Consider the following 11,551-nt stretch of genomic DNA (forward strand, 5'->3'; position numbering starts at 1 on the left):
TGAAGTTTGTTTACCTTGTGATGTAAATATTAAATACTGTCTAGGTGGAAAATGCTTTAACCTCAGCTATCTCAGGCCAAAACTAAGCTGACCACCAAAGCCATCCATGATCTATAGTTTGCAGATGACTGCGGTGTCATTGCCCACTCTGCACATGATTTGCAATCCGCTCTCATCCACTTTAATTCTGCGACAAAGAAACTTGGCCTGTCCTTGAATGTTGCTGATACAAGCCTTTGACCGAGCCTGGTCAGTGAAATACTCTGCCTCTTGCAAATATTGAAGGAGAGTCTTTGGAGTATGTTGAGCGCTTCCCAGAGCTCAGTAGCTCCCTCTCTCAAAAGGCCACCATTGATAAGGAGATCAAGCACCAGTCACCAACTCAGCCTTCTGCAAACTACTACAACGCAGAGCTTCATAATTTAACCAAAGTCCCAATGCGCAGAGCAGCTGTCATCACCACCCTCCTGTACTGAGGCAAGCTCAATTCAAATCTGGCCCTCTATATGGCTCTGAAAGTCATTGCCTTCAGTAACCAGGCCATCAGTGACTCCCAAATAAATCAGAGTTTTGTGAAATAATGAAAACATCAATGGAGTAGCGCCTTCAAAGAGAGATGAACAGGTGCAACAGACAATTGGAGTCTATTCATGCAATGTTATTCCATGATTAGAGAGGCAAGCTAATAGTTGGGCAGGTCAATCCATCGAACGGTTGCCCATTTCCAATGGCCTCTTGATGTAAACGTCTGTTATTGAGGCATCTTTTTGGAAAACACAGGATGCCCAGGTGCTCGGTTGCAGCGTATCTGCTCACAAATCAAACCAACGCCAGCTCCGATGTCTCCAACTATACTCTCCCTGTTCAAGGTTCGGTGCAATTGTTCGAACCAAGAGACCAGAGTTTCTTTCAGAAGATTGTAACAGATACCCAGAATACTCCCACCACCCATTCACTCCCCCACACTCCCACCACCCCGCCACACCACACACCGCCGCCACCAACCGCCCCCCCCCCCCACTCCCCACAGCCCCACTCCCCACAGCCCCACCAACCTTCCCAATTAGGTGAATGATCTCCATTTATAATCTCGGCAAACATGGACAATGTAAACACAACTTTTCGGTATTTAGTGCCTTTAATGTAACAAACCATCCCAAGGTGTATCAGCGGAGTGAATATGAAACAAAATGTGAAACCGGGGCCATATACTCAAACAAGGCGACCAGAAGCTTGGTCAAGAGGTTAGGGTTAAGGATTGCCTTAAAGGGAATCAAGAGAATTACAGCTTAGTTGGTTAAAGTGCCTGGCTAGTAAACTAGAGATCCTGGGTTCAAATCCCACGGGTGCCTGTACTTCACAGTGAAGGCTCCTCGTTTAAACTTCACAGTGGCTCAGTGGTTAGCACTGTTGCCTCACAGCACCAGGGACACGGGCTCAATTCCACCCTCAGGTGACTGTCTGTGTGGAGTTTACACATTCTCCCTGTGTCTGTGTGGGTTTCCTCCCACAGTCCAAAGATGTGCAGGTTAGGTGGATTGGCTGTGCTAAATTGCCTGTAGTGTTCAGGGATGTGTAGGCTAGGGTTATAGAGGGATGGGTCTGGGTGGGAAGCTCTGAGGGTCGCTGTGGACTTGTTGAGCCGAAGGGCTAGTTTCCACTCTGTAGGGATTCTATAATATTTTGGACGTCCAAGCTGCTGAAAGCACAGACAATGTGGAGCCAAAGAAATGGAGAATGCACAAAAGGGCCAGAAATAAAGGAGTGTTTGGATGTCAAAGGGTCATAGGGCTCAAGGAGGCGCAGAAGGTGGGAGGGGCACTGTGGGTAAGCCCATATTTTCAAGGATCTGCGCCACAACTCCTGGAATGCTGTGTTCAATTCTGGTCTCCCTGCTACAGGAAAGATGCTGTTAAACTTGAAAGAGTTCAGAAAAGATTTGTAAGGATGCTGCCAGGGTTGGAGGGTTTGAGCTATGGGGGGAGGCTGAATGGGCTGGGGCCATTTTCCCCTGGAGAATTAGAGGCTGAGGGGTGATCTTATAGAGGTTTATAAAATCATGAGGGGCATGGATAGGGTGAATAGCCAAGGTCTCTTCCCCAGGGCAGGGGAGTCCAAAACTAGAGGGCATTGGTTTAAGGCGAGAAGGGAAATATTTAAAAGGGACCTGAGGGGTAACTTTTTCACGCAGAGGGTGGTGTGTGTATTGAATGAGCTGCCAGAGGAAGTGGTGGGAGCTGGTACAATTACAACATTTAAAAGGCATCTGGAAGGGTATATGAATAGGAAGGGTTTAGACAGATTTGGGCCAAATGCTGGCAAATGGGACTAGATTAGTTTATGGATGAGTTGGACCAAAGGGTCTGTTTCTATGCTGTATAGCTCTATGACTCTCTGACTTACCCGCCTGCTGTGGTCCCACTTAGGGGTTGAGGTGACGCTCGCACTGGGACAGACGGTTTCGGCAATGGGGAGCTTCGTTTATTCAGATATCTGTCAGGGTATCTAATTAGCAGCTTTGTGTTCTCAATCTCCTTGCCCTGGAAATTAAAGACAGAATCACTTGCACATGCAAACAAAACATGACTGGACACTGCCCAATACCATCAGAAAGACGCAAAAGACCAGGTAAAAGCCAAAAGAACTGCGGATGCTGTAAATCAGGAACAAAAACAAAGTTGCTGGAAAAGCTCAGCAGGTCTGGCAGCATCTGTGAAGGAAAAAACAGAGTTAATGTTTCGGGTCCAGTGACCCTTCCTCAGAACCGAGAACTCAGAAGCAAAGACCAGGAAGGTTTGGGCTTCAGCCCTTCAGTCTCGTCAGGATTGGCAATAAAGCCCGACCCCAGACTCCCGACACAGAACCAGAAATTATTCTGTCAACCTTCCTTGTGGTCGCACCCAACAAATCAGAAGACGCTGCGCCGCCCCTTTCAAGATGTCATGTGTACAATGGTGTGCAATTTACAGGTACTCCAGGTTCCATTGAGCAACAACAATACTTTCGATGGGAATTATATCCAGCCTAAATAGGGCAATGCCAATGTTTATGCTTTACATAAGCCTCGCCAACTTTACGTCATGGCACCTCAATAGCATCTTTCTAACTTCCCTGTTAAGTGTACCTTTTGTTACTTACCTCAATTAATCCCTGCAGTAGCAAGTTGCCTGTTCTCATCACTTCCCAAGTACAAATGTTTCTCCCGAATGCATTCATGAGGTACTATCCTATACAGATATTGAGCAGGTTAGGCCCATACTCTCTGGGGTTTAAAGTTTCGGAGAATGGGAGGAGATTGAATCGAGGTACATAAGATGATAAAGGGGATTGACAAAGTCGACAAAGAGAGGATATTTCCTCCTACGGGGACAATCTAGAACGAGAGATCGCAGCTTTAGGAGAAGGGGTGGCAGATTTAAAACCGAGATGAGGTGAAGTTACTTCTCTCAAAGGGGAGTCAATCTGTGGAATTGACTCCCTCAGAGTGCAGTGGACAATGGGACTTTGAGTAAATTTAAGCAGGAGATGGACAGATTTTTAATTAGTAAAGGGCTGAAGGGTTCTGGAAGGTGGGCAGGGAAGTGGAATTGATGAGCTCACCGCGATGAGCTCAGGCATGATCATATTAAATGGTGGGGCAGGGTTCGAGGGGCTGAATGGCTTACTCCTGCTCCTGGTTCTTACTGTTTGGTCAGAAAGTACCAGGAAGGGTAGCAGAAGTCACCTCAGATTTGCTGCTGTTTTGCTGTCCCACCCTAGTAGCTGCAAATCTTGTGAAGGTTGAAAATGTCGATCTGCATGCAGTGAAATTGTAAACCTTAGAATGGAAATGACGAGATGATCCCTGGTTAAATCACACCTGGAAACTACAGTGTTGTCAGAAACCGGGGTTGATTTATGTGCAAACTATCCTCCACTGACTGCCTTTAACCAGAGAAAGAATTTGCCTGTTGGTGGGGGACATTGTTATAGTTTTAGTCACAAGTCATATTTGTAAACCCTGCCCTGCCTTATACTCCCTGACTGATATAGTGCTGTCAATATCCACTCTGATTCCCAGACCAAGTCAATTGGGCTTTCTCCCAGCTAAACATTACAATTTCCTATCAAAATGTATAAAAATATCTTTTCGGAGCTGAACTGAGCAATAACTACCTTGACCTGTTTACGAGTAACACCTCCCTCCACTTCCTTCAACTTATTGATGAATCAGGAGACTTTGATCTGCAAACAGGCCAGTTACAGAGAAGTATTCAAACAACAACACCTTTGCCAACTCACCTGCAAGGCCTCCAATGCTTTAGCAGCTGCCAAGTGGCACTTAAAGTTGACAAATGCACAGAACCGTTCGTGTAGTACCCGGATACTTTCAATCTCCCCATAACTAGAAGGAAGCAATTAGACACAAGTCAAATATCCTCTGGTCACACTTAATTGCTCCTGTTTGAGATGTGTCCTCACCAAGCTGGAAACACATTGCAGAACACAAGGAGGGGAGAATTTTAACAAATCAGGCTTCAACCAGTAGTTATGTTTGGCACCACTTGGGTACAATCGAGGAGGGTAAATCTAGCAATTGCCTGACAAGAGTTTGGAGAGATTGTGAATAAGATGGAATTTGTATGTCTCTTAATCCACATCTCACTAAACTCTTCTCATTTTACTGATTTTACTCTTGTTGCCAAGTAATCACATGGAAACAGAAGGGAGACTGGTAGCACAAGTAGAGAAATGTGTTCTTCATTACAGCCTTTGACAAAATGAAGGGACAAATTAGAGAAAATAATCTAGACAGCTGCTACCACAGTGTCAGAAATTGCGCAGATTTATTCAGCAAAGGAGGTTGTTTGGCCACGTGGCCTGTACTAGTTCTTTGAAGGATCAATTCAATTCGTCCCTCTCTCTGCTTTCTCCCTGTGGCCCTGCAAAGTGTTCCTTTTGAATATGATTCCCTTTTTAAAGCTATGACTAAATCTGTTTACGCAAACCTAACCCGATGCATCACGGCTTGGTGTGGCAACTGCTCTGCCCAAGACCACAAAAAATTACAGAGCGTTGTGAACACAGCCCACTCCCATCAATCAAACCAGCTTTCCATCCACTGATGCCATCTACATTTCCCATTGCCTTGGGAGAGCAACCAACACAATCAAAGACTCCTTCCACTCCGGTTATACTCTCTTACACTCTCTTCCATCGGGCAGATGATACAAAAGTTTGAAAACACGTCCAAACAGATTCAAGAACAGCTTCCTCCCTGTTGTTATCAGACTCATATATAAAAGTTGATCTCTCTCTGCACCAACGTCCTGTACAACCTCAACATTACATCCCAACTCCTATACTCAGAGGTCTGATCAATAAGGCAAGTGTGCTATACTCCTTCTTAACCACCCTGTCTACATGTGATGCAAACTTCAAAGAATTACGCACCTGAATCCCTAAGTCTCTCTGTTTTACAACATGTTGTCTCCTTCATAATGTGCTGTAACTGACCAATCTTTAAGTTTTCTTTGAAAACTAGCCCTTTACCACTTTACCAGTAATTGTTTGCTCTTCTTTACTTACTTGCTTAAGTTCTTTTACTTGGGCATAATTATTGACATTTATTTATGAAGAGACTATCTGATGAGTGATTTTCAGCTCCCGCTTTTTGCAGGTCTGTCATTTTCTCTAGAATTGCTTTGAGTTCAAGCCAATGTTTCTGTAGCTGCTTCTGGTGAGCCTGATGGGTTTTATGTGTGCATTGCTCCAGATCTTCCTGTACATCTGCCATCTTTCAATTCAATTGATGACAAAGAGCTTGTGGTTCATCCTGCTTCCTTTCTCTTTCTTCAAGCTCTTCATTCATTTTAGTAAGCAGAGCGGATGTATCCACTACAGACTTCATCCTCTCAGAGATGGTATTCTTAACATTTGGATTTATTCTGGGTTAGTCTTTCGTCCTTTTCCTCTGAACTTTCATTTGTTTCCCCAGAGCAGGGGCTGAATAAGGAGTGGTGTACTATTGTTTGTTCACATTCAGTTCTGCAAGTATTTCTTGAATAGTCTGCTGTAATTTCTGTTATGTCTCTGATGTTTGACTGATTCCATGGGTCCTGATGGGTTCAAGGTCAATTCATGCTGGTTCAGCAGAGTATGTGTTGTATAATATCTGTAACGTCTGGGTGGATTGATTGGAATAGCACTCCAGCATTATTGATCCTGCATGAAATTGGTGAACAGCTGTATGTTGGAAGTTTAACATTTGTATGTTTCATCACGGCTTCCCATGTCTGTGGGTACATGAATTTTTTAAAGAATTTGCAGGGGTAGTATTTTGGAACTTGCTCCTGTGTCAGTTTTAGCCGATAACAAATAAATAGTTAAGGGAGGTCACGGCATTGTGGTAATGTCACTGAATTTTGTTAGGAGGTCTGCTGTGTCCCAATTTAAACTGTGGTAATGTCACTGAATTTTGTTAGGAGGTCTGCTGTGTCCCAATTAAACTAGGAAATGTTGTGGACATCCTGACACAATGCCTTTGATCTTCCCTTGCTTGCTAATAATACAGCACACCCTGATCACATGCCTTTCTCAATACAGATTTGCTTACCAGCTAGTTGTGTTTACAACACTCTGATGATGCAATGAACAAAGACACCATGGGTGTCTCATGCATTTTAGCACAATTTAAGACTGCCCACCATATATTTCAATTGTAGGTTAAATTGTTTGCTGACAGTTCAAGTATGATCGGCCTCATCAGTGTGATGTTTCCCAATGCTGTTCCCAGTTCATATTAATGATATTGATCTATTAATCAATCGTTCATCGGGGACTGATTAACACTGTGAGTTAGTTTATTTCAAATAGTAAAACACATTACAAGTCACAAAGCAGACATTACAGCAAACTGACTGATTTGAGTGTGTAATTTGCAGACCCGAAGCAGATGATCAGCCATATACAGAGTCACAACATTATATACACACAGGACGTAGAATGCTTAAACATGAGCTCTAGGCAAGGTACACATATAACAGGAGATACCAGAAATAGCCACTTTCTGGATTTGGAGGATGCTAAGGCAATCCAGCACTGAGTAACTGTAGTTTACAGGACAAAGCATTCATTAGCTTCTCCAACAGTACAACAGCTTTTCTCTGCACAACAACAATCACGTGCATTTATATAGCCCCTTTAATAGAGTGAAACATTCACTCCTTCTACCAATGATGCACAGAGGCAACAGTTTGGACCATCTACAAGATGCAGTGTAGCAATTCACTAAAGACTCATTCCAAACAGTGACCTCTATCACCTGGAAGGACAGGGACAACACATACACACTACCCTTCATGTTTTGCTCCACATGACCTGGACTTGGAAATACATCACTGCTCCTTCATTGTTACTGGGTAAAAATCCAGGAACTCCCTTTCTAACAGCACTGTGTGTGTTTTTACACCCCAGGACTTGCAATGCTTGAAGGGGTCAGCACACCACCATCTTTTCCAGGGCAATTAGGGATGGGTAATAAATCCGACAATGCCAATGATGCCCATGAAAAAACGTTTTAAAGACTTAGCTGCAACATTATCAGACAAAATTTGATACTGTACCACATATTCAGATGGGTGACCTATAGCTTGGTCAGCAAGTTTTGTTCTAAGTACTTATTTGAAGGAACAAAGCAAGGTCATGAGGTTGAGAGGGTGTGTTCCAAAATTTAGGCATTGCTAGGTATTGCTGCTAATGGTGTAACAAAGGACAGCAGGGATGCACAAAAGGCCAGAATTGGAGGAGTGCAGAGTTGGAGAGAGGGAGGGGGGGAGAAGGGAGGCCATGGAGTGAGTTGAAAACAAGGATGTGTACGTAACGTGAATCTCAGCGTCGAATCTAGGCCCTCAAGCCTTAGCTATTCATAAAACAAAGAATACTGGATGCTGGAGTCATGAAACAGAAATAGCCGGAGAAACTCAGAGAGACAGTTACCATTTCGAGTTGAGTTCTGAAGAACTGGACTTGAAATGTTAACTCTCTCCACAGATGCTTCCAAACCTGCTGAGTTTTTCCAGCAATTTCTGTTTCACATCTCCAGCATCAACTGTTCTTTGTTTGATGAAGAGCTGCAGACACCTTCTTCTTGAGAACTCAACTTGAAACGGTAACTCTGCTTTCTCTCCACAAACGCTGTCAGACCTGCTGAGATTATCCAGTAATTGCTGTTTTCTCTGGAGGAGCTGCTCACCAGCCAGCTGAATCTCAAATCAACGGAAATCTTTCACTGATTGGAATGTGGAATCAAGCTAGTTTTATGCAGGGTTATGTGTTACAACCACTGCAGCTGCTCCCCAGTGGACAGCTTGCCAATGGAAACTCTTGCATTTAATAAAGCTGGGAACGGACATGACATTCTATTTGTGAATTTGCAGGATGCAGGCAGCACTGGCACAGGTACTGAGCAAGTTAAAAGCTGCTCTCATTCCAAGACATTGGACACATCTATCACATGCCCTTTAACTAAATGGCTTGTGATGTAATGTATGATTTAAATCATTAGTTCAAAGCCTCATGAGCAATGTGTCTCAACAGAACAAGTTTGACTCTCCTGCCCCTTAAAACATCAAATTATCCCGTGTCAATATTTAATTTTCCTTGCCTTATTCAGAGCCGCTTATTTGTGCAACGGTATCATTAACTGGGGAGTTTCTAACAGCACAGAGAAAGTCTCTCTCTCTTTCTGTATAGTATGCAGTGACACATTTATAAATCCCTTCATAAAGGGCAGTTTTATAATGTTGGTGCAGAGAATACACAGAAATAGCAGTTGTCAGTTCAGACAGCATTTCCAAGAGCAAAATGAGTTCCTAAATAGAAGTGTGCAAACAAAATCAAATAGGACTGGGCTTTGCTGTTAGAAAGTTGCTCTCAAGGGTAGTTTTGTCAGAAATCTTTATTTTGCTTTAATTAGATTCAAGCCATTTTCTGAGTGAAAGAGAAAAGACTTGCATTTGTATAGCACTCTTCCAGGATGTTCCAAATTGCTTTGCAATTTTCAACTTTAAAAGTAGTCACCAGTGTAATGAAATACAAATGGCAAGTTTGCACAAAACAAGCTTTCACCGACAGCAACATAATAATATCTGTCTTTGAGATGTTGAGTGAAGGGTAGACATTGGCAATGATACTGCCAATATTTACATGTCTCTGTCTCAGACAGCAGACTGGGCCTGTGTAATGTCAAAGCTAGTTGTTCAGTAGTGTAGCAGCCCTTGCTACTGCACTCAAGCGTCAGCCTCGAGTTTTGTACACAAGGACGGATAATACTGGAGAAACTTAGCTGGCCTGAACACACGGGGAGGCGACGGCCTGGTGATATTATCGCTGGACTGTTAATCCAGAAACCCACATAATGTTCTGGAGACCCGGGGTTCGAATCTCACCCTGGCAGATGGTGGAATTTGAATTCAATGAATATCTGGAATTAAGAACATAATGCTGACCATGATTCCATTGTCAATTGTTGGGGGGGAAACCCTTCTGGTTCACTAATGCCCTTTAGGGAAGGAAAACTGCCATCCTTACCTGGTCTGGCCTACATGTGACTCCAGACCCACAGCAATGTGGTTGACTCTTAACTGCCTGATGGGCAATAAATGCTGCCTGGCCAGCGATGTCCTCATCCCGTTAATGAATAAAAAGAAGTCATAGAATCCCTACAGTGTGGAAACAGGCCCTTCAGCCCAACAAGTCCACAAGGCCCCTCAGAGCATCCTGCCCCCCAGAACCATCCTTCATAATCCACCTAACCTACACATCCCTGGACACTACAGGGCAATTTAGCGTGGCCAATTCACCCTAGCCTGCACATCTTTTGGACTGTGGGAGGAAACCGGAGCACCCAGAGTGGACCCACGCAGGTACAGGGAGAATGTGCCAACTCCACACAGCCAGTCACCCGAGGGTGGGCTCAAACCCAGCTTCATGGTGCTGTGAGGCAGCAGTGTTAACTGCTGAGCCACCGTGCCACCCACAAAGAATGACAACAGTGAAAGCTGCTGGAAATAGCGACGAGAGTGGGATTCGAACCCAAGCGTGCAGGATACAAGTCTGTGGAGTCAGGAAACAGAGTTCATGTTTCAAGTCCGATTTGACTCTTTAGAAGAAAAAAAAACGTCTGAAGAAGAGTCATACTGGACTTGAAACGTCAATTTTGCTTCTCTCTCCACACCCGTAGCCAGACCTGCTGAGTTTCTCCAGGATTTTCTGGCTTTGTTTCAGACTTCGAGCATTGAAGCACTTTGACCTTTATTTTTAGACACAAGTCTCTCTGGAGTGAGACTTGAAGAATGCACAAATGTTTCACTTAGAGGGAGGGGTATTATTGTATAAGGTAATGTTCTGAAAGGGTTAATGATGGATACATGCTTAAGGCACCACACAAGCAAACATCTTGGGTGAAGAAAAGAAGAGTTTAGCTCTGGATCCCAATGAGAGCAGACATACCACTCCTAGCTTTTAGCCTCAGTAATTATGTCTAACTAGCCAATGTAACTTGTACCTTCCGCTTGCACACAGTAAATGAGGTCTTGTCGTTAAGTCAAGTGTCTCCTGGTGGTTCAGCCCCTATCACTGTTAACCAAACATGCCAATGTACCCAGTATAGAAAGGAGGATGAGTGGCAGCACCCATGAGCTGGTAGTGGTTGGTTCTGCGGCAGATACAACTTGATCTACCCAGAGTGATTTGCTCCTTGTATGTTGTAAGATTCTCAGATTCTAACTCGGTGCGATTTGGGCGATGGAACATTACCCTGATACAGGATGCAGGCTCATCCCAAGTTGGAACTTCTGTTTGGGCAGGCTACAGGGCTGGTCCCCTTGCTATCTACACTTCATCTGAAAGCAGAACATGAATGTTACAGGTGGGAATTTATTATATCCATCAAGAAAGGAGCTACGTGGGTCTCAATCTTGTGCATTTTTAAAATCAAGCTGTGGAAGAAATTGTTAACTAAGTATTGTTAATAGCGATTCATATTTATATCTCTTTATTCAACTGATTGGCCTCTGACGTTTGAAATTGAGACTATATTCACTTTTTCACCTAATATTTATTGTATGTGGCTTTACTGCCTCTCATCATTTATTATTTTCATTTGCTCCTCATTTTGGCCATGAGGTTCCCGGTGCAGGGCGAGGGAAAGGGAGTCCCAGTGCAGAGCAAGGGGATGGGAGTCCCGGTGCAGCGTCAAAGGAAGGGAGTCCAAGTGCAGAGCGAGGGGAAGGGGGTCCCGGTGCAACGTGAGGGGAAGGGAGTCCCGGTGCAACGTGAGGGGAAGGGAGTCCCGGTGCAGCGCGAGGGGATGGGAGTCCCGGTGCAGCGCGAGGGGATGGGAGTCCCGGTGCAGCGCGAGGGGATGGGAGTCCCGGTGCAGCGCGAGGGAAAGGGACTCCCGGTGCAGAGCGAGGGGAAGTGAGTCCCGGTGCAGAGCGAGGGGAAGTGAGTCCCGGTGCAGAGCGAGGGGAAGGGAGTCCCAGAGCAGTGCGAGGGGAAGGGAGTCCCA

At 44.6% G+C, this 11,551-nt stretch overlaps 1 protein-coding gene across 1 annotated transcript in view; it reads right to left on the reverse strand.

The window, feature by feature from the left end:
* Positions 1-11,551, reverse strand: part of LOC109923714 — a 50,674-nt gene that overhangs the window by 9,952 nt on the left and 29,171 nt on the right. The window contains exons 7-8 of the mRNA XM_048609225.1: positions 4,282-4,384; positions 2,404-2,540 (exon numbers count right to left, since the gene is read on the reverse strand). Coding sequence (XP_048465182.1) covers positions 2,404-2,540; positions 4,282-4,384 — 240 coding nt within the window. The remainder of the gene's footprint in view (positions 1-2,403; positions 2,541-4,281; positions 4,385-11,551) is intronic.

Source organism: Rhincodon typus, chromosome 20 (genome assembly GCF_021869965.1).
Source record: "Rhincodon typus isolate 14 chromosome 20, sRhiTyp1.1, whole genome shotgun sequence".
NCBI lineage: Eukaryota > Metazoa > Chordata > Chondrichthyes > Orectolobiformes > Rhincodontidae > Rhincodon > Rhincodon typus.